Source organism: Rhamphochromis sp. 'chilingali' (genome assembly GCF_963969265.1).
Source record: "Rhamphochromis sp. 'chilingali' genome assembly, chromosome: 1".
In the NCBI taxonomy this organism is placed as follows: Eukaryota; Metazoa; Chordata; class Actinopteri; order Cichliformes; family Cichlidae; genus Rhamphochromis; species Rhamphochromis sp. 'chilingali'.
Window position 1 is genome coordinate 25,335,459 of NC_137929.1, and position 23,140 is coordinate 25,358,598.

General features: G+C 38.9%; 2 protein-coding genes across 3 annotated transcripts; one reads left to right on the forward strand and one right to left on the reverse strand.

Moving 5' to 3' along the window:
- Positions 1-3,587: 3,587 nt before the first annotated feature.
- On the reverse strand, positions 3,588-6,102 carry LOC308404608 (uncharacterized protein). The gene is made up of 2 exons (XM_080894748.1): positions 4,801-6,102; positions 3,588-4,720 (listed from the first exon to the last, which is right to left on the reverse strand). Exon 2 carries the CDS (start codon positions 4,482-4,484, stop codon positions 3,759-3,761), a length of 726 nt encoding a protein of 241 aa, XP_080750874.1. The 5' UTR covers positions 4,485-4,720; positions 4,801-6,102; the 3' UTR covers positions 3,588-3,758.
- A 4,431-nt stretch (positions 6,103-10,533) lies between these two features.
- LOC308406161 (uncharacterized protein) lies at positions 10,534-16,407 on the forward strand. 2 transcript variants are annotated; one of them, XM_080897028.1, is made up of 7 exons: positions 10,534-10,597; positions 12,331-12,449; positions 12,532-12,720; positions 13,320-13,472; positions 14,913-15,071; positions 15,518-15,613; positions 15,692-16,407. In XM_080897028.1, exons 4-7 carry the CDS (start codon positions 13,350-13,352, stop codon positions 16,010-16,012), a joined length of 699 nt encoding a protein of 232 aa, XP_080753154.1. In that variant the 5' UTR covers positions 10,534-10,597; positions 12,331-12,449; positions 12,532-12,720; positions 13,320-13,349; the 3' UTR covers positions 16,013-16,407. The 2 variants fall into 2 exon arrangements, with proteins under 2 accessions (XP_080753154.1, XP_080753153.1); XM_080897027.1 differs by lacking the exon at positions 10,534-10,597 and adding an exon at positions 11,250-11,338.
- Positions 16,408-23,140: the final 6,733 nt, after the last annotated feature.

A 23,140-nucleotide genomic window follows, 5' to 3' on the forward strand; every position in this document is an offset into this window, starting at 1 on the left:
GTGTGTCCCACAGTTCCTCCAGCATGAACTCAGATGTGTTGGACCCATCTTAGCAGTTATTTCTGGTGTTCTGTAGAATCTGGCACATTAATGCCCCCTTTATTTTGGGCACTGCAGGGTTTTGAGTCTAATTCTAGGCCGCTGTTTAGCCTACATGAAGTTAGAAATTCTTCAATACAGCTTGGACTCTCCACCATTTGACCCTTAGAACTGAAGAAGCTTCTCGGATGAGAGGTGAAACGTCTTCAAGTAACTCAAAGAAGTCCAGACGCTTTTCTTTCCAAGCTCCTTAGACTACGATGACCTGGATGACTGAGAACCTTCACAGACTTCTCCACACTTTAAATGCGCTCTAATGTTGGGAATGTGTGGTAACATTTAGTCTTAACTGAAATAACATATTGCATCTATAAATGGGATTAAAATGTTTACCAAAGACTAACGTTTTTCATTCAGAACAAACAGCAGATTTCAGGTTAGGGCTGCACAACTAGTTTGTCCAATATTAAAATGACAGTTGTTTGTCACAATTATTCACAGATTGTTGTGGCAAAATGTGTTTTGATTGCACTGTCATGTCAGAATACTGCTTTCACCTTTACTTTGTGCTACACTCATGTTAATTAATCTTCATAAATTAATGTTTGCAAACACAAAGTATAAAGTTTTCCACTCTGCTATTTGTACCTGCACAATAGATGTGAATAAAACTCAAACCTATACGAGCTCCTTCTCCGTTTCCCTGCAACATTTTGTATAGATCTAACTTTTTGCCACATAAAGAACCTTCTGATGTGTTTACAGTAAATGTATTTGATAGTAGCTTATTTTGTAACTTTTAGTGGGCCTATGCAATGTTCCCTCTAAGCTGCGCACGTGCGCAATTGCGTACTGCTGGCACAGTCTCTGCGCACAGAAATTCTGCTTTGTGCACAAAAAAAGATCTAACCTGAATTGAAATTAAAATTAATACTTTAACAATTCTGTTTTGCAGTGTTGGTCAGTAAGTGACTGGTTGCTCCCATATGGGAACGATGCCACCTTATCCCATAGTCCAGCCAATAATGCGTATATGCGCAGCTAATCAACGTGGTTGACAGGCTATGACAGCGTCCTTATGTGACGCTTTTTTGTTTTTACATTTTCATGGTAAATGGGCTAAAGCAGTTAATTAAAAGTAGTCTAACATAGATGTAAATGCTGTAATTTGATTCTTTTAATAAACCATGAAACTTGGATGGATTCGATGCCGGCGTGACCACAGTGCACATGTCTGATGTCGCTCAGTGGTCCAAGGGATCGCTCAGGGAGTTTGTGTGTTCGCTCAGACACGTGAAAAATTAGAGGGAACATTGGGCCTATGACATTCAGTACCCAGTTATTAAAATGTTAAGTGTAAATCATCCCCAGCCCACAATAGCAGCTGAATTTACTACGATTTCAGATCTTTTTACACGTCAATAAGAAACCACCGATGTGTAAAACAGGCTGACAACACAATGACGTAAACCACACTGCTGCAACTGTGCAGCTCTCAGGTTTTATCTATTGTTTCTCTGTGTGGCCAGCAGGGGGAGGTGTTTTGCTGTTTTTTTAAAATATTAATGAAAACATTTTTCATGAAAGTTGCAAATTTGTTATCTGTTTTTATGACATTTTTCACAACAACATCAACATTAGAAAATGAAATACATTTATAGTAGGTGATCATTAATCAGTATTATTGGCACTATTAAAGGGCCCCAAAAATCAAACTTTGCTTAGGGCACCACGGAGGGCCAACCCTTTTTACACTTCAACGATTGTACACAAAATACAATCATCCATCCTTCTATCTATTTATTTTCTTCCGCTTATATAATTCAGCATCACAGGGAAGCTGGATCCCAGTTGTTTTTCACAGAGGGCCAAGCAGTGGAGGGAGCTGCCGACCTCCCAGCAATACATGTAAAAGCTTTATTTTACACTGACTCTGGTCATCTTTATCTATCATAAAAATTTGCTTCACGATCTGAAACACGTAGGTGTGTCAAATATGCAAATAGCTAAGAAATCAGGATGGGCTAAATCGTTTCTTACTGCACTTCTGTTAGGCGACTGAATAAAAACACAAAGTCAGCAGTCTGGCTATGAATGTCTTTAATGTTTCCCAGATCAGAATCACAGCATACAGTGTATAATAACTTCTAAAGTAAACAGAAATATCATCACCTCATTTATTTATATAATTTTACTTTACTTTTTTTAATAATCATCTTTTTTTTATTCCATTATTTAACATTTTTCTTCATCTCAAGTCTCGAGTTTCTGAGTTCAACAAAGAAAGTAGAAAGAAGACAACAGGTGCAGATTTGCAATGGACACCAAGCTGAGGGTTTCTCTGTGGGTGTCACTGTCTCTGTGCACGTTTGACACTGTGGACGTGACACAGGATCATCCAATCATGAAGTTTTGCTTTGCTGACAGTTTCTAAGTGTTGGAATAAAATAAATCCAGCAGTTATACCACAGAAAGGACAAAGTGTGGCTCTAACAGCTGTTGAACACACACAGACTGTGATGTTCTCCACACGTCACCCATCGCTCTGCACTTTTCCAGCATCCAACTGTTTTTCTGCTACATAACATCACTGCAGGAGAAAAACAACGGACAGACAGACAGCACAGTGTGACACGAGCAGGTCAGACCACCTGTGTGATCTCATGAGTCTGTGAGGATATGAGGCATCTTATGGTATCAAAGCCCTGGAGTCTGTCAAACATGGCTACATGTAAACACTGCTACATGTTAGGTGAGCTAACATTTAACTGACTGCACTTTTTTCAGTCTCAGTTTAGGTCATTTATGTCCTTACTGCGAATCACTGAAAGGCAAAGCTGGCTTTTATCGCTCTGATGTTACGCACATCATGCAGCACAGATTCATCTCTGATCACAAGACTCATATTTCAAAATAAAAGCGAGCTAAGGCTTGAAAAGAGGACGACGATTTTATGACAATCGCAGAGAAAAGAGCAACGAAAGGATTTAAAACTTGATGAAAATGTTTTTTCTCACTGAAAACTAGCAAATCCTAATAAACAGCATGACTGGCCCTCTGCTGTGAGGGGGCTTCAGTGGAGATGACTTCTGCTACAGCGACCTTCCTGCTACAGGATGGTCACATGATAACGATCAACGTTATGACAAAAATAAAATAATTGTTGAAAAAACAAAGACAAAACTGATCGGTGGTAAGGATGAACTCATTTGAAACCTCTAGCTAACGGCCATTTTTTTCTTCTCATTACAAACTGCACCTGTTGTCTTTTGTCATCACAAAATAAGCATATCATTCATTCACTCCAAAAAACAAACAAACAAAACATAAAGTAAGATAAGATAAGATAGAACTTTATTAATCCCTCGGGTGGGTTCCTCTGGGAAATTCGGTTTCCAAAAAAGCACAGCACCGACAGAAGTTACAGTTACAGAATGTTATATATATATATATATATATATGTGTATATATATATATATATATATATATATATATATATATATATATATGTACACACACACACACACACACACACACACACACAAATACAGAGACAAATATAAATAAAATATACGAAGGGGATAAATAGAATAAATAGGAATAAAAATAAAAATACAAGTGAATTGCACATTTCAAGTATTGAGGTCTATTGCACCATTGACTATTTACAAAAGTATTGCACAAAGGTATTGTACAGTGAGGTGAAGAGGCACTACAGCTTAGTTGTTCCCCCCTCCTTTGTCCTCCTTTGTCCTCCTGTTTCCCCTCCCTCTCCCCTCCAGAGAGGAGTTAAACAGTCTGATGGCGTGTGGGACAAAGGAGTTTTTAAGTCTGTTGGTTCTTGTCTTTGAGAGAAGCAACCTGTCACTGAACAGACTCTTCTGGTTGTTTATGGCCGTGTGCAGAGGATGCCCAGCATTGTTCATAATGTCCAGCAGTTTCTTTAATGTCCTTTTCTCTGCCACTGTCACCAGAGTGTCCAGCTTCATGCCGACCACAGAGCCCGCCTTCCTGATCAGTTTCTCCAGCCTGGATGAGTCCTTCTTTGCTGTGCTGCTCCCCCAGCACACCACAGCATAGAAAAGTACTCCAGCAACCACTGACTGGTAAAACATCCTCAGGAGCTTCCTGCAGATGTTAAAAGACCTCAGCCTCCTGAGGAAGTACAGTCGGCTTTGGGCTTTTTTATACAGGTGCTCTGTGTTGCATGACCAGTCCAGTTTATTGTCCACCCACAGCCCGAGGTACTTGTACTTATTGACCACCTCCACCTCCTCCCCCTCTATCTGAACCGGCAGTGGACCTTCTCTGGACCTCCCGAAGTCCACAACCAGTTCCTTAGTCTTTGAGGTGTTGAGTTGCAGGTGGTTTGTGTGACTCCATGCGACAAAGTTCCTCACCAGACTTCTGTACTCCTCTTCCTGATCATCCCAGATACACCCCATGATGGCTGTGTCATCTGCAAACTTCTGAATATGGCATAATTCAGAGTTGTAGAGAAGTCAGAGGTGTACAGGGTGAAGAGAAGAGGGGACAGCACAGTTCCCTGTGGTGCTCCTGTGCTGCTGACCACTGTGTCAGACGTGATGTCCTTCAGCCTGGCGTACTGTGGTCTGTCGGTGAGGTAGTCGGAGATCCAAGCCACCAGGCAGGGGTCCACCTCCATCCTGTTCAGTTTTTCCTGAAGCATACAGGGCCGGATGTATAAATAAACAAGAAACTTAATATTTACAAATGTTTTGTCTGTTTTTTTTTTCTTACACTTAAAAATGTACAGTTCTGATCTTCCAGATGTTTCGTCTCCATCCGTCTCCCAGTTTGGTATTTTCTTCTCTGTCCAGTGACCTCAGAGTGAGCGCTGAATGTGCCACAATGGCGCCCTCTAGTGTTAGCTTATAAAACCGACAAGGAGAAAGAACAGAGCCGAATGAAAGGACTCGTTTGTGTTCTCTCCTCTGCTGTAGCTGTGTGGTGCTGAGGTTAACTACACAACCCCTCGCCGCCTCCTTATACACAGGAGTGAGTACAAAAGGGTTCGTACGGACGCATCAGCCGGCCGTCCTTCTGCTCGACACTGTTAGCTGAAAGATGATCGGATCATCCTCTGTCCTGTATTTAAGGCTGAGAGTCTTTGTCCAGTCTCTTTTCCACAGCTACTGTCCACAGCACTGATCCACCTGCAGCACAGCCCCAGTCAGTTGTTTTATGATTTACATTGTGCACGTTTCCCTTCCAGTGAGCTTACAAAACCTCTGACAGGAGAAGTCAGGCATGTGTTTCCCCCACCTCCCCTTTTAGGCAGTAATAAAATAGAAAACAAACAATCAAACAGGCTAAAGCTAGAGCACAAGCAAAGACAGCACCGGTGACTAAGTTCTCCCATACTGGACGTACGCTACCACGTGGGCTCAAACAGCAGCACATCAGCTCAGTTTACATACTGTTGACATCTTCATCAGAGGATCAGCAGGGAGCGCTGCTGAGCTGCAGTCGTCTCCACCAGAGTGACGGAGCAGGAATCACAAACAGCACAAACCCACCGTGTTGTTTCCACCCTGTTCAGGAGATCTGAGCCCCCATCCCTTTTTGTCATGTTGCAGCTCTGCACTGCAGGCCCTGAACGCCTCCCGGTTACCCTCAGTGTGCTTAGAGTTTAATTTACAACCGACGAGCTCACAGATCATCTGCAGGCAGGTGAACGAACCCTTAATGTGAGGATAATAGCAGAGCTGACCTGAGGTCAGAAATAGTCAGGAACGGTGTCGACACAGTGAAGTCAGGTGTTTGGGAATTTGTCTGATTATCAGATTGGGGGGGTCGGTGTTAAATAACAAAGGTGGTGTAGGATGGAGAGAGGAGGAGGGAGGGAGCAGTGATGATATGGAGGAAGGTGATTGGTTAAGCAGCAGGAAGGGGCTCATGCTGGAGTCTGAGTTTTTACTGTTGGCCTTTTTCTGCTTTTTGTTTATTGTTGTCTGACGCGGGCCCGTCTACGCTTGAGTGATGCAGATGTGATATCACACTCACACAGCGACTGCCGCTCCTACACACACACACACACACACACACGTGCCATACACAAGGGGGTCAGACAGGAGCAGCATCAGTCTCTGCTCTGTTTTGTTAATAACGTAGAAAAATAATTTTGTACAGTCAAGCTACATCGACGGACGCTTTACCTCACGTACCCTAAAATGAAAAAGTAGTGACAGTAAGATGAAGGCTGCACATGACACCATGACTGAGTTCACAGCTGTTGCTTTGATTCTAACGTTTAAGACTTTTGGCATCGACTCCGTTTTAATAAATGAGTGCTGGGAGGCGTCGTTTGACTTCAGGAGCTCCTGCGATGCTCTTACTCTGCGGGAGAAAACCAAAAACCAAAAGTAGCAAACATGGAGCGATATGACTCGTTTAGTCTTGGGAAACGTGCATCGACAGGTACAGTGTCCTTTTCCCCGCGTCTTTAAAAATAATTCATGCATAGATCCCCCACTGAGAAAACCCTTTTATATACTTTCTCCTTTGTACACATTTTATATAGAACTATATATAATATCATTTCTCTATATCTATATTTTCAGAAAAATTCTTTCCACACAATAAAAAACAACAATTAAACAAATGCTTCAAACAAAACAACAAAAGAAGAGAAGATGAAAGAAAGAAAAACACGACTGAGGCCAGTTTGGCACTTTGTCACGAGAACATGACAGAACTCTGTTAGTTGACGGTAAATAGCGATACTTTATTTTTCTTTCGTTTTTCTTCTCGATTTTTTTTTTTACTTGTAGTTCTAAATTGGAAGATTATTGTGATTTTGCATTATACAAATAAAATTATATTTTGTTATTTTTTCATCGCTCAAAATAAGCATCACACTCGCGGAAGCCGGTGTACCCGGCGAAACGCCGTGCATTTATCGAGCCTTTCAACCCCAGATAGGCCAATTATGGCTCTTTGGGTCTTAAAGGTTGTTGACCCCTGCTTTAGATGAACAGAGTTTTTTAATTAAATACATACTCTTTAATAAATGTTCTCTTTTATAAAAAGTAGGATAATTAAAAAAACTTTTATTATACCTCTATTAGAAAAAAAACTGTCTTGTTTTCTGTCGTCTGTTATGTAATATTAGGGATGTTTGTGACAATTAATTTCTTTATCGGCTGGACTAACCAATAGTCCACAACTAGGAAACACTGAAATTTTAAGTTAAGTTTGAAAACAGTTTAAAAAAAAACACCCCATTCCAAAACGTCTTGTGACAATCTCATTGGAGTGATGATGTCATAGAACGTCATAAGTCCTTTGATGTTTTTCCTTAAATAGGGGTGAGAAACAGCAAGATTTAGTTCGTTTCAGCAGCATCTGTGTTTGCAGCATACAAAACGTTCACCACAGAAACATTTGGAAAGCTCTTCAAAGTCATCGTATAGAAACTCCAACATGTTTCCAAGAAAAAAACAACCAATTCAAAAAGATTACGCCGCCTCTCCTTCCTGGCGTGGCCAGCCAATTTCCCCAAATGGCATCTCATCCTTCCAAAGGGCATTAGAGGAGAGTAGGAAGGAAAACTACCTTCTCCAGAAAAAAATGCAACAAATTGAAGAAGAAAAACATCAACTGGAGGACAAGTGTAGACGAATGGAAGCCCAAAATAAAGAGCTGGAAGAAAGACAACAGCGCCAGCCGGACATAAACATTATTAATGAGGGCTGGGGAATCAAGTTTGCTCAGGCCCGAGAGCAGATTGTGCACCTCAATAAAGAAAACAGGCAAAAGCGCGCAGAACTAAAAGAAATGACCAACCAGCTCCAAGACAAGAAAACGATGACTGATAAGATACAACGGGATCTCCAACACATGGACCGAAAAAATCGGCTCCTCCAAAGACAGCTCCATGAAGCTGTGGAAGAAAATAATAAATTCCTCCAGCAGAAGGAAGAGCAGGACAAAAAGCAACAAGACATGCAGCACAAACTGAAGAGCATGCAGGAAAAATACCGCATGCTGAAAGAAAGCCTGGATGAAACACTGCGCCAAAATAAAGACCTTCTTCAACAGAAAGAGCAACAACAAAAAAGACTGAAAGAAGGAAAACGCATCGTCCAGGACTTTGAGTCTAAAAATCTAAAACTGCAAGAGTTTTGTAATCAGCTGGAGGACAAAGCAACTAAAGTGGAAGAAGAAAGGGACAAACTGGAGAAACGGTGCTCACAGATGCAGAAAAGGATCGATCAGATAGCGAGAAACAACTCCGAGCTCGTTAAGGGGCGTTTGGTGGAATTCAATAACTTGAAGAGTGAACACACTCAAATGCAGTCACAAAAACAACAAGAAGACAAAATACATGAAGACAAAAATCAAGAAATCAAGAAAAGAAAGAAGCAGTTAAAAGACAAGCACAAAGAGGTCCAACAGAGAAATGCAGACATGCACAAGGACAAGCTGATACAGGAGGAAACATCCAAACAACTCAAAGACAAGCTTGAAGAACAACAAGCAGCATTGGAAGAGGTGGAACAAAGATGTGAGAAACTTGAAGAAAAACCACTTGCAGAAACCATCGACGAGCTGAGAAATCTCATCGTGGAGAAAAAAGCGCTTGTGGAAAAGTGCATGAAAAAAAAGAAAAAAATGGTTCCACTTGTTCCAGAGGAGAGACGCTACTGCTTCCTCACCTGATGTAGCCTCGTCTTGCTCCACCTCTGTTAACCCCCCCAACCAGTCCCGGCAGTTGACTGTCCCCTCCTGAGCCTGGTTCTGCCGGAGGTTTCTGCCCGTTTAAAGGCAGTTTTTCCTCCCCACTGTCGCCAAGTGCTTGCTCAGAGGGGATTGTTGGGGTTTTCTCTCCTCTGCCTTTTTTCTTCATTTACTTGTTTAACTTCTTTCATTGTTACTTCATTTTGCCTTGTTTCTTCATTTACTTGTTTAACTTTTTCATTATTACTTCATTTTACCTTGTTTCTTCATTTACTTGTTTAACTTCTTTCATTATTACTTCATTTTACCTTGTTTCTTCATTTACTTGTTTAACTTCTTTCATTATTACTTCATTTTACCTTGTTTCTTCATTTACTTGTTTAACTTCTTTCATTATTACTTCATTTTACCTTGTTTCTTCATTTACTTGTTTAACTTCTTTCATTATTACTTCATTTTACCTTGTTTCTTCATTTACTTGTTTAACTCCTTTCATTATTACTTCATTTTACCTTGTTTCTTCATTTACTTGTTTAACTTCTTTCATTATTACTTCATTTTACCTTGTTTCTTCATTTACTTGTTTAACTCCTTTCATTATTACTTCATTTTACCTTGTTTCTTCATTTACTTGTTTAACTTCTTTCATTATTACTTCATTTTACCTGGTTTCTTCTTTTACTTGTTTAACTTTTTCATTATTACTTCATTTTACCTGGTTTCTTCATTTACTTGTTCAACTTCTTTCATTATTACTTCATTTTACCTTGTTTCTTCATTTACTTGTTTAACTTCTTTCATTATTACTTCATTTTACCTTGTTTCTTCATTTACTTGTTTAACTCCTTTCATTATTACTTCATTTTACCTTGTTTCTTCATTTACTTGTTTAACTTCTTTCATTATTACTTCATTTTACCTGGTTTCTTCTTTTACTTGTTTAACTTTTTCATTATTACTTCATTTTACCTGGTTTCTTCATTTACTTGTTCAACTTCTTTCATTATTACTTCATTTTACCTTGTTTCTTCATTTACTTGTTTAACTTCTTTCATTATTACTTCATTTTACCTTGTTTCTTCATTTACTTGTTTAACTCCTTTCATTATTACTTCATTTTACCTTGTTTCTTCATTTACTTGTTTAACTTCTTTCATTATTACTTCATTTTACCTGGTTTCTTCATTTACTTGCTTGTTATTCTTATCTAAATAATAAACCAATTAAATTTATCCTTTGAGTATTTTTCATCTCATCTTTACAGAATCTTTCCAAAACATTTTCAAACATTCAGATCTGTCTTTTATTTTCTTCTTGAAACCTCATAAATGGTGAACTAAAAACCCGGAATATGGTTTGAAACATAGTTTCAGCTGAAACTGCCATAACATGCTGTGTGTGTGTGTGTGTGTGTGTGTGTGTGTGTGTGTGTGTGTGTGTGTGTGTGTGTGTGTGTGTGTGTGTGGAGAGAGAGAGAGCTCACAAAACTATCACTGTAAAAAATCAAACTTGCAGTTGTTGAGCTTACAGTCATTTCTTTCACAATTCAACAATAAAAGTTCAGTTGGCCCATAAACTCAAATACATTAAGGGTTTCAACTAATCATTTAACGTTTTGGAGCAAAAGTTGGTCTCAGATGAAATTTATTGCTGGCAAAATGAATGAATTCAAGTTTTACATGAGTTGAAGCTATTGGCGCCTTTCTGTGCCTGAGTACGCATGCGCATCTCATATTTTTGGATGCTACGGGGTCTACTTTGCGCTTTTGCAAGGACTGAAAGCCACCTGCCCGTCTGCCTTAATGAGAACGTGAGGCTAGGAGCTGGATAGATCGTTCATCTCAAGTTTCTAAAGGCAAGTAATGTTTCTTTTATTATATCAGACAGTATATGTTTGAACAGTCTCAATTTGTCTGTTAGAAATATCACAACTGAAGTTCTTCGTATTTTTCCGAAACTTAGCATAGCATTACTTTCTTGGCTAAGAAGCCTTGTGGCTTATGGGTATGTGTTTACTATATCATTTAAGATTCCATGTCACAAACTACGTGCCATGTCACAAAACAATGAAAATCCGACAAACTTCGCTACTAAAGAGGCGCGCTCATATCTGACAAGCCTCCGCGACACCCCCTATGCGTATTTCATGAAGTGCAGTCTGTGGCCGCCATACCACCGAACGAAACAAAATAGGCTGGCTCACTCATGACCAACGGCAGCAACCCCCCGCCGCTATTTAAATAAAATAAAATAAAATAAAGTTCGGGGGCGCCTGCTGCCATGTCGTTTAATTTGTTCGAATCACATCTAGCCAATAAAATGTGTGCTTTAGTTTCTGTGTGAACGGGGTGGTGGAGTCCTCATGGCCAGCGAGCTCCACTAAATGAAATATTAGATGTGACAATATAGTTTATATCGATATAGTCTACATTATCATTATACTCGTGGAGCCGCAAGTTTGCCTCTCTTTCGTCCACTTTTGTCTCTACGCTGTGTTACTCCGCCTCTCTCCTTCACTGAACACAACTCCCCCTCCCCCATCGCTTCACCTGCAGGCAACGACAAGATGGACACGGCAGCTATCAAAGAGGAGCTGGTCGGTAAAAAGAAAACATTTGAAGATTACTATTTTAGTACTGTCAGCGTAAAGTTAATGCCATAACTGCATTAACGGGGCAAATCTCCGTTAACTAGTTACCGCGGATCACCCCGTGCGTGGGGCTGGGTGGCGTTAGTGAGCTAACCGGGCTAACGCGTTGACGCACGGCCTAAAATCCTTTCATCTCAAAAATCGACAGTCTGCCTTATGTATGAATTCTGGTTGTGCTTACTGACCTCGAACCAATTTTATGTGGTACACAGCTTAAAAAAATATGTCAAAAAATGTTTTGGTACGACTTTGGTAAGCTATGAAGCTGCACTGCTTGATGGATTGTTGGAGCATTACGGCTACCGAGGAGCCTCGCAGAGTGATACGTACTCTGCTTCAACGTAATATTACCATATTATGTGTGTAAGGACCATAAATGGCACCTGTAAGAGACACGGTTACAAAGAGAATTTCAAACTCCAGGCTGTCAGTTGCGCAGTAGAACTTGGAAACAGAGCAGCTGCAAAATCTGTCTTTGTTATTATGCTCAGCATCTTTTAGTTTACATTTTGATCGCACAATTGTGAGCTTTTTGTTATGCACAAAACAACATTGTTTTGGTTTATTTATGGAGCACCATTAATAAATGCACTGATAATTTAAACAGATGCTTCAGGAGTTTTATCCCACTCATACTCTCAATCCAATGTTTGTCATTCTAAGTTGTAAAACCAATCACACAAAATTATCCTTGGCTTACATAATACATCCCAGTATACTGTTGGTGCATTCCATGTAGAATACAATTTGTTAATAATAAATTAAATAAATTAAACATTTGATGTAATGTATGTTTTGTAAATTATTTGTTTTACTGTGTTTCACATGGCATTTTACAAGGCAGAATCAGCTCACTTTAGTGAGCCAAAAAAATTCTTAAGTAATGTCAGGAAGCTGGTATTTTATTTTAAAACTAATTGCTATTTTTATTTATTTAGAGAATTAAAAGCCAACTCCAGACCACTGCTTGTCCTGATTTATGAGGGACTGATGAGGAGTTGGTAAGGAGAGGAATCAGAACAGGAGTGCCTGCCCCCCGCCCCAAACACATTATCAGGTAATGTAACTTTGGTAATTTGAGATTAATTCAGGTTTCTTTTGAATTGTTGACACTGTCCTCTCCTCTCTTCTCATTATAGCTTTTGTATGCAGTGCCAGTTCTGCTCTTTTGTCTGTTCAAGCCAAGAAGTACTCTTAAGACATCACCAGCTACGACATAGAAGAGGATTTCATTTGCCCTGTGTTTACAGTGACTGCGTCTGTTCGTTCAGGACACGAGGGGCATTGAAGTCTCACCTCAGCAGATCACACAACAGGGCTAAGAAAAGGCAGGAGATCTCAACATTTTTTTGTGATTTTTGTGAATTTAAGGAAAACTGCTCACAGCATACATTTATTTCACATATTTTAAGGCACTTAAAAAAAAATCAGACTGTATCCTGTCCTTTCCAAAAATGTGACTATGCTACCAACAATTTAACAACCTTTACGTCACACACAAGCAGAAAGCACAAAAACTCAAAAGATATAAAAAACTGTATTAGACTGATTTCTCATGCAAATGCATGTCCTAGTGAAAGTAGCTCCCCTGATAAATCCTTAAATACCTCTCAGGAGCCAGAGACATTACCAAGTGGTTCAGGTGTAGCATCAAGTGATAAAGAGGACAATGAGTTTGTAGATTACCAATGTCTTGAACATAAAATAGCTAGACTTTTTCTATGCATGCAAACATTGTTACATGTTTCTAAAAGTGCTTTGCAGAGAATTATTGAGGAAATTAGTGACATTTTAAAATTTTCTCAGGTTCATTCATTTCAAAGAATCAAACAGGTGCTTGCTTAACAGAACATTGAGGCAGATGATGATGTAATTAAAAATATAAATGATGCACTTTTCAAAACCAACCCATTAATTATCTCAACAGAACCAAAAGGTGAAGAAGAGGGATAAGAACATGGCACTCATCACCCAAAAGATGGACATCACATTCTCTCTCAGGAGGAAAGAAGTTGTGGAGATGCAGCCCTTGGTCAAGGAAATGCAGCTCAGATGGCCAGCTCTCTTCTTGAAAGAACAGGTAAGATAATCTCTTAAATATTTAAAGGAAAACTTCCGTTTTTTTCTTCTTCCCTTTTTCCCCAGTGTGGTCTTATTTCTAAAATTGAAAACGTTCATTTATTCACCCAGAAAAATTTCAAGGCATTTGGAGTTGTTAGAAAGAAATTTTAATCCCAATGTTACGAGTCAGTCGTTTTGCAAGAGAGAGCTGAGCCACGGTTATGGGGAAAGGATTCACTGAGACAACTAAGAAATGCCTGAATTAAGCCAAAAACCACTCTGGAGGGATTTTAATCTAAGGAAATAACATTAAAATGTGTTTAAAAGCTCCAAAAAGTTGATTTTACATGATATAGGACCTTTACAATTCCTTCTGAACAACTCCAAATGCCTCGAAACTTGTCTGGGTGAGTAAATGAACGTGAGCTCCATTTCTTGTGCCCTTGAGAAGCATCTGTTTGTATCACTCCAATATCTTGTAGAAAAGGTTGAAGGCTACCGTTGAGCTAACAATGCTAGTGGTAAAATATAAAAAAATACTTGGCTCTAAAAATATGAACTCTATTGAAGTGAAATCTATTTACTTGTCAACTTGCTGTGTATAATAACGGATTGCTTTTATTTCGCTCTTCTCTGGGCACCCAAAGCGCTTTATAATTCCACTACTCACTCACTCACTCTCACATTCACACATCGGTGCAGGGAAACCACAGTTGTAGCCACAGCTGCCCTGGGGTAGACTGACAGAAGTGACGCTGCCATATCGCGCCACTGGCCCCTCTGGCCAACACCAGTAAGCGGTGGGGTAAAGGGTCTTGCCCAAGGACACAACGACCAGGACAGAGAGAGCTGGGGATAGAACCAGCATCCTTCCGGTTACAGATGAGCTTCCCAACCCCCTGAACCACGGTCGCCACAATGACTTGTCTTCACTGGGCATCTAGAATCTTTTGGTGCTGACCCTTAGCGGGCAACAGCCATGAAACTCACAGAACAGGATTGAGAAAGTCACTTACGTGTTATGAAAGTATACAAATTTGACCACAGGATGTTATTCTTACTTCATTTCTACATAACTATAAAATTAATGGAATTTTTTCAATGAATTTAAAATACAATTTATTGATTTATTTCTTTTCTGCAATACATCCTGTAACAATTGAAACCATTATTTTGTCTTATCAACATTTGATTAGGTATTCTATAGACTTACTGTAAAATCTGCCGATCAGATTTTTCTTGTTTTGTTTTTTTTTTTAATACGTCAGTTATAATTTGTACCACCACTACCACTAAAAGAAAAAAAAAAAAAATCCAATCAAGGCCTGACCAATAGATCAACCGAGACTAACTAAATGTTTTGAAATTAAGCTCTTTTAACCAAATTTGAAAACAATGTGATTTTTATATAATGTACCTTTTAAAAGTTTTCTTCTATATTTTTTTTGTTGCTTTGTAGATTTGTGCGGAATTCTCACGCATTACCACCAAGGATCTCATGGGGACCTTCTTGACTGCCCTCGACACTTACTCACTTCGGCTGATTAAGCTGTATCGAATTAGAAAAGCTGCTTTCCGCAATGACATGGATTCCCTGTTGCAGAAGTTTGATGAACAGGTAATATATAAAAATGTATTTGTGTCTGGTTTATGAGGAACCTGAAGTTCCCACTGTAACGAAAGATACTTTATTAAATATTTACTAAATTGATGTAAAAATTGTTAGTTTTCAAAAAGTGTGTCCTGAATGGGATTATAAGCTAACAAGCAGCGCTGTGTTTGGCAGATTGCAGGTAATGACAGACAGTTCAACTCTCATCCCACTCATGGCACTTTTTGTTATAAATGTTGTAATAAGTGTGCTACATTTGTTGCACATCAAAATTACTTAAAAAATAAATAAATAAAAAAAACTGACAAAAACATGACCAATTATCTGTAATAACTCATTTCAACATCTTATTTCTTAAGGCTGTATTTTGAGCAACAACACTTAATGTGTTTTAAAAACAAAATGGTAGGTTTATAAATGAGACTGAGTCTTATTTGATTTCCTTGTTTTAGGTCTCAAACATAGTCCAGCATCGACGAACCATCAGTTTGGAAGGGTTACCGATATTTGTTCGCGACGACGAGACCAAACTCTTCTTAACATGTCTGGTGAGTATGCAAATCTACTCAATCTTCAGTTTTGGTTTTCAGAGACTTATATGTACTGTTGTTTTTTATTTTGCATAGGATACAGATCCAGTTGAGAGGGCAACCCGAGGTGTTACGGTGGGCATCCTCACTGTTCTGGAGGACTACGTGGGACCCAACTCGCAGTCCACAGTGGTCAACACTGCCATTGTTTTGGAAGAGGACATTATTCTTGATGATCTGCCAGACCTTCCCACTGCCTTTGCCTACTTGTTTGGCCTACTTTATGGGCTCAACATGGAGTTTCCCAAAGAACTCAAGTACACATTTGAAGCTGTGCAACACATTTTTATGGAGTTGACATCTACCTGTTCCCAGAGGATAAGAAGCTTCAAAACCAAGCTCTTAACCAAAGTCTAACCTATTTGACAACATGTTCAACTCAAATGCAACTTGTGTAAAACAGAATGGCAATTTGTTTTGATTTACTGTTTTTGGGTTTCGTGGCAAGTTGCTCTGAAAAAAGTTAATTTCTGTCTTTAAGAAAACGGTAAGGTGCAGAAAGTTCTGAATCAATGTCTTCTGTTCTAACTTTACTTAATGTAGCTTGCATGGCTGATTGCAGATTTCATGTATAACATGTTATTATAAAATGTTGAAAGGTTTTATTCTAACTTGAGCTGTTTTAAACAATTTTTATAATCTGGTTTTAGGTACATTTGTATTAGTTTTATAACAAATGTGGCGCGATACTGAACTTCACAGGAAATTGGAGTGTTGATACCATTACTATTAAAAGACAAGTGGTGGAAAAATTTGTTTGAAAGTTGTTAGCTGTATGGAAACCAGGAAGTTGTTCACATCCTGCCATCTGATGTTTTGAATCTGTTTGTTAGTGACTATCTATCAAGATAGGTTTGATATTCTGTCTGACAACACCACCTTTAAAATTGGATGAGTAACATTTGTTACAAAAATTTGACTTTTTTTGTGTTTTTGGAAGGACTTTATTTGTGGCTGAATGTTGTCAGTATGTTAAAAATGGCTGATCTCAAAAGTCAACATTGTCAGTGGTGCAGTTGTGTTTGAACACAAAGTTATTTGAAAATCAACTGTGTAAACATTCATTGGTAAAACAGGGAGCACCTCATGAAAACTATGAAAGATACTTTTTCTAAACTTCAGGAAATTGATTGGCAAAACAAAAAAAATGTTGTGTAAACTTTAGGAAATACGTTGCCAAAACTAAAACTAATACCTTGTGTAAACTTTAGGAAATACGTTGCAAAAACAATAAAATATGAGTTGAGAAAAAGGACAATTATTAATTTTGTCAACACAAAAACATTAGCTAAAGCAACTTATCACCTAAACTTGAAATTATAAGTTATCCATCAGAACCTAAAAACGTAAATGCAGTCGGTTGCCTTGAGTTAAGTTTTAGCAACGTTTTTTTTGTTTTACAGTGAGGTGGTGTTCTTCATTGTAATAGGAAAGGTAACATGGGTCCCCACCGTTTCTCAAAGACTTGTTTCTGTAGTCTGAGTATGTAATTTGTTCCATCAGACAGACATGGATCCATAGATTATATCTGGTTTTAACCATCTGATAGTTATGCATTTTAGGGCTGCAGTGAGTCATATATTTAGCAAGTAAGTTTTGGCTTTGCAGTCAATATGTTCTGCAATCCTTCCCAACACTGCTGCTGTAGGACTTAGTGGAATATTTACCTTGGAAAATGTCTTTGAGAGCATCAAATATCTGCCTCCAGAATACACAGAGTTTAGGGCAGAGCCACAATATATGAGTGTGGTTGGCAGAGTGTGTCCCACAGTTCCTCCAGCATGAACTCAGATGTGTTGGACCCATCTTAGCAGTTATTTCTGGTGTTCTGTAGAATCTGGCACATTAATGCCCCCTTTATTTTGGGCAACTGCAGGGTTTTGAGTCTAATTCTAGGCCGCTGTTTAGCCTACATGAAGTTAGAAATTCTTCAATACAGCTTGGACTCTCCACCATTTGACCCTTAGAACTGAAGAAGCTTCTCGGATGAGAGGTGAAACGTCTTCAAGTAACTCAAAGAAGTCCAGACGCTTTTCTTTCCAAGCTCCTTAGACTACGATGACATGGATGACTGAGAACCTTCACAGACTTCTCCACACTTTAAATGCGCTCTAATGTTGGGAACGTGTGGTAACATTCAGTCTTAACTGAAATAACATATTGCATCTATAAATGGGATTAAAATGTTTACCAAAGACTAACGTTTTTCATTCAGAACAAACAGCAGATTTCAGGTTAGGGCTGCACAACTAGTCTGTCCAATATTAAAGTGACAGTTGTTTGTCACAATTATTCACAGATTGTTGTGGCAAAATGTGTTTTGATTGCACTGTCATGTCAGAATACTGCTTTCACCTTTACTTTGTGCTACACTCATGTTAATTAATCTTCATAAATTAATGTTTGCAAACACAAAGTATAAAGTTTTCCACTCTGCTATTTGTACCTGCACAATAGATGTGAATAAAACTCAAACCTATACGAGCTCCTTCTCCGTTTCCCTGCAACATTTTGTATAGATCTAACTTTTTGCCACATAAAGAACCTTCTGATGTGTTTACAGTAAATGTATTTGATAGTAGCTTATTTTGTAACTTTTAGTGGGCCTATGCAATGTTCCCTCTAAGCTGCGCACGTGCGCAATTGCGCACTGCTGGCACAGTCTCTGCGCACAGAAATTCTGCTTTGTGCACAAAAAAAATCTAACCTGAATTGAAATTAAAATTAATACTTTAACAATTCTGTTTTGCAGTGTTGGTCAGTAAGTGACTGGCTGCTCCCATATGGGAACGATGCCACCTTATCCCATAGTCCAGCCAATAATGCGTATATGCGCAGCTAATCAACGTGGTTGACAGGCTATGACAGCGTCCTTATGTGACGCTTTTTTGTTTTTACATTTTCATGGATGGGCTAAAGCAGTTAATTAAAAGTAGTCTAACATAAATGTAAATGCTGTAATTTGATTCTTTTAATAAACCATGAAACTTGGATGGATTCGATGCCGGCGTGACCACAGTGCACACGTCTGATGTCGCTCAGTGGTCCAAGGGATCGCTCAGGGAGTTTGTGTGTTCGCTCAGACACATGAAAAATTAGAGGGAACACTGGAGTTGACCATGAATTCCTCTATGTGAAGCCATCTATCTGATAGCTGAAGCTTGGCTCAAATTGGGTCATGCAACAGGGCACTTATCCTAAGCACACCAGCAAGTCTACAAAAGTATGGAAAAAGAAAATCAATCAAGGTTTTTCCATTGCCCAGGGAAAGTCCAGATTTTGACCTGATTTAGATGCTGTGGTGGGACTTCAAGAAAAGTGTATATAAATGAATGTCCCAAAAACCCAGCAAATTGGGGCATTGTTGTAAAAATTATGCCAAATTATGGCAAATATTCTGTTGAGCTTAAATACAGAGTTTCCTGTGTCATGAAAGTTGCTCACTTTTTACCTGGTTCGAATTCAAAGTACACATCAAGTCAAGTTGGCTCAAAATGCTCTTGCTCCGCTTCTGTCAAGAGTGCATCAGTAGTCAGTTCTGTGTACTTGGTTTAGCCAAGTATTCTAAAATGCATTTTGTCTGAAACGAAATAGGACATTACTTATTTGCAAAAGCCCTCCAATGTTTTTGGACGTCTCCATTCCCGCTGGTTTAACAGAGAGCTCTCCCTATCAGTTGTCAGCTGACCAAGAGGCTGAGGCTCACCGGAGAGAACACCTGACTCGCACATCACTTTCAAAATCCCTGCTGACTTTTGCCACTTAGTGAAGCACAAATCTTCAAAAATGACACTTCTGTGAAAACAGAAAGGATTAGTGGATATGGATTAAAGGATACGTATATACACTCACACACATACCTCAGGGGCTACACAATAATGAGGCACATTTCCAGCAACAGCATTACGTTTTAAAATAGTAAATATACAGAGTGTAAGTTTCTAAAGGTTTATATCCATTGAAATGTCATCTGTAATTAAGAGTATCCATAAACAGTAACAATTTCCAGAACACTTTCTAAAAAAATACATCTATTATTTTTATCTGTAGTAATGCCATTTTATTGCAAATACCTATTAAAACAAAACCGATATTAGAGTTGATGCAATCAAAAGTGACCCATTTCTTTTTATTCTTCTGTGTTGTTTTTCAGAAAAATAACTTTATTTACTATAACTACGTTGGACCAGAAACAAATATGACAGTAAATTAAACAGAAAGAACATGTGCTGTAAGGTCGCTGTAGCAGAAGTCATCTCCACTGAAGCCCCCTCACAGCAGAGGGCCAGTCATGCTGTTTATTAGAATTTGCTAGTTTTCAGTGAGAAAAAACATTTTCATCAAGTTTTAAATCCTTTCGTTGCTCTTTTCGCTGCGATTGTCATAAATTCGTCGTCCTCTTTTCAAGCCTTAGCTCGCTTTTATTTTGAAATATGAGTCTTGTGATCAGAGCTGAATCTGTGCTGCATGATGTGCGTAACATCAGAGCGATAAAAGCCAGCTTTGCCTTTCAGTGATTCGCAGTAAGGACATAAATGACCTAAACTGAGACTGAAAAAAGTGCAGTCAGTTAAATGTTAGCTCACCTAACATGTAGCAGTGTTTACATGTTTGACAGACTCCAGGGCTTTGATACCATAAGATGCCTCATATCCTCACAGACTCATGAGATCACACAGGTGGTCTGACCTGCTCGTGTCACACTGTGCTGTCTGTCTGTCTGTCCGTTGTTTTTCTCCTGCAGTGATGTTATGTAGCAGAAAAACAGTTGGATGCTGGAAAAGTGCAGAGCGATGGGTGACGTGTGGAGAACATCACAGTCTGTGTGTGTTCAACAGCTGTTAGAGCCACACTTTGTCCTTTCTGTGGTATAACTGCTGGATTTATTTTATTCCAACACTCAGAAACTGTCAGCAAAGCAAAACATGATGATTGGATGATCCTGTGTCACGTCCACAGTGTCAAACGTGCACAGAGACAGTGACACCCACAGAGAAACCCTCAGCTTGGTGTCCATTGCAAATCTGCACCTGTTGTCTTGTTTCTACTTTCTTTGTTGAACTCAGAAACTCGAGACTTGAGATGAAGAAAAATGTTAAATAATGGAATAAAAAAAAGATGATTATTAAAAAAAGTAAAGTAAAATTATATAAATAAATGAGGTGATGATATTTCTGTTTACTTTAGAAGTTATTATACACTGTATGCTGTGATTCTGATCTGGGAAACATTAAAGACATTCATAGCCAGACTGCTGACTTTGTGTTTTTATTCAGTCGCCTAACAGAAGTGCAGTAAGAAACGATTTAGCCCATCCTGATTTCTTAGCTATTTGCATATTTGACACACTTACGTGTTTCAGATCGTGAAGCAAATTTTTATGATAGATAAAGATGACCAGAGTCAGTGTAAAATAAAGCTTTTACATGTATTGCTGGGAGGTCGGCAGCTCCCTCCACTGCTTGGCCCTCTGTGAAAAACAACTGGGATCCAGCTTCCCTGTGATGCTGAATTATATAAGCGGAAGAAAATAAATAGATAGAAGGATGGATGATTGTATTTTGTGTACAATCGTTGAAGTGTAAAAAGGGTTGGCCCTCCGTGGTGCCCTAAGCAAAGTTTGATTTTTGGGGCCCTTTAATAGTGCCAATAATACTGATTAATGATCACCTACTATAAATGTATTTCATTTTCTAATGTTGATGTTGTTGTGAAAAATGTCATAAAAACAGATAACAAATTTGCAACTTTCATGAAAAATGTTTTCATTAATATTTAAAAAAAACAGCAAAACACCTCCCCCTGCTGGCCACACAGAGAAACAATAGATAAAACCTGAGAGCTGCACAGTTGCAGCAGTGTGGTTTACGTCATTGTGTTGTCAGCCTGTTTTACACATCGGTGGTTTCTTATTGACGTGTAAAAAGATCTGAAATCGTAGTAAATTCAGCTGCTATTGTGGGCTGGGGATGATTTACACTTAACATTTTAATAACTGGGTACTGAATGTCATAGGCCCAATGTTCCCTCTAATTTTTCACGTGTCTGAGCGAACACACAAACTCCCTGAGCGATCCCTTGGACCACTGAGCGACATCAGACGTGTGCACTGTGGTCACGCCGGCATCGAATCCATCCAAGTTTCATGGTTTATTAAAAGAATCAAATTACAGCATTTACATTTATGTTAGACTACTTTTAATTAACTGCTTTAGCCCATTTACCATGAAAATGTAAAAACAAAAAAGCGTCACATAAGGACGCTGTCATAGCCTGTCAACCATGTTGATTAGCTGCGCATATAGGCATTATTGGCTGGACTATGGGATAAGGTGGCATCGTTCCCATATGGGAGCAACCAGTCACTTACTGACCAACACTGCAAAACAGAATTGTTAAAGTATTAATTTTAATTTCAATTCAGGTTAGATCTTTTTTTGTGCACAAAGCAGAATTTCTGTGCGCAGAGACTGTGCCAGCAGTGCGCAATTGCGCACGTGCGCAGCTTAGAGGGAACATTGCATAGGCCCACTAAAAGTTACAAAATAAGCTACTATCAAATACATTTACTGTAAACACATCAGAAGGTTCTTTATGTGGCAAAAAGTTAGATCTATACAAAATGTTGCAGGGAAACAGAGAAGGAGCTCGTATAGGTTTGAGTTTTATTCACATCTATTGTGCAGGTACAAATAGCAGAGTGGAAAACTTTATACTTTGTGTTTGCAAACATTAATTTATGAAGATTAATTAACATGAGTGTAGCACAAAGTAAAGGTGAAAGCAGTATTCTGACATGACAGTGCAATCAAAACACATTTTGCCACAACAATCTGTGAATAATTGTAACAACTGTCATTTTAATATTGGACAAACTAGTTGTGCAGCCCTAACCTGAAATCTGCTGTTTGTTCTGAATGAAAAACGTTAGTCTTTGGTAAACATTTTAATCCCATTTATAGATGCAATATGTTATTTCAGTTAAGACTAAATGTTACCACACGTTCCCATCATTAGAGCGCATTTAAAGTGTGGAGAAGTCTGTGAAGGTTCTCAGTCATCCAGGTCATCGTAGTCTAAGGAGCTTGGAAAGAAAAGCGTCTGGACTTCTTTGAGTTACTTGAAGACGTTTCACCTCTCATCCGAGAAGCTTCTTCAGTTCTAAGGGTCAAATGGTGGAGAGTCCAAGCTGTATTGAAGAATTTCTAACTTCATGTAGGCTAAACAGCGGCCTAGAATTAGACTCAAAACCCTGCAGTGCCCAAAATAAAGGGGGCATTAATGTACCAGATTCTACAGAACACCAGAAATAACTGCTAAGATGGGTCCAACACATCTGAGTTCATGCTGGAGGAACTGTGGGACACACTCTGCCAACCACACTCATATATTGTGGCTCTGCCCTAAACTCTGTGTATTCTGGAGGCAGATATTTGATGCTCTCAAAGACATTTTCCAAGGTAAATATTCCACTAAGTCCTACAG

Excerpts from the sequence above, each read along its gene's own strand:
- LOC308404608 (XM_080894748.1), bottom strand. The coding sequence starts at position 4,484 with ATGGGGTGTATCTGGGATGATCAGGAAGAGGAGTACAGAAGTCTGGTG.
- LOC308406161 (XM_080897028.1), top strand. The coding sequence starts at position 13,350 with ATGGCACTCATCACCCAAAAGATGGACATCACATTCTCTCTCAGGAGG. Across the intron at positions 13,473-14,912 it reads CTCTCTTCTTGAAAGAACAG|ATTTGTGCGGAATTCTCACG; the intron begins GTAAGATAATCT and ends GTTGCTTTGTAG. Across the intron at positions 15,614-15,691 it reads AACTCTTCTTAACATGTCTG|GATACAGATCCAGTTGAGAG; the intron begins GTGAGTATGCAA and ends TATTTTGCATAG.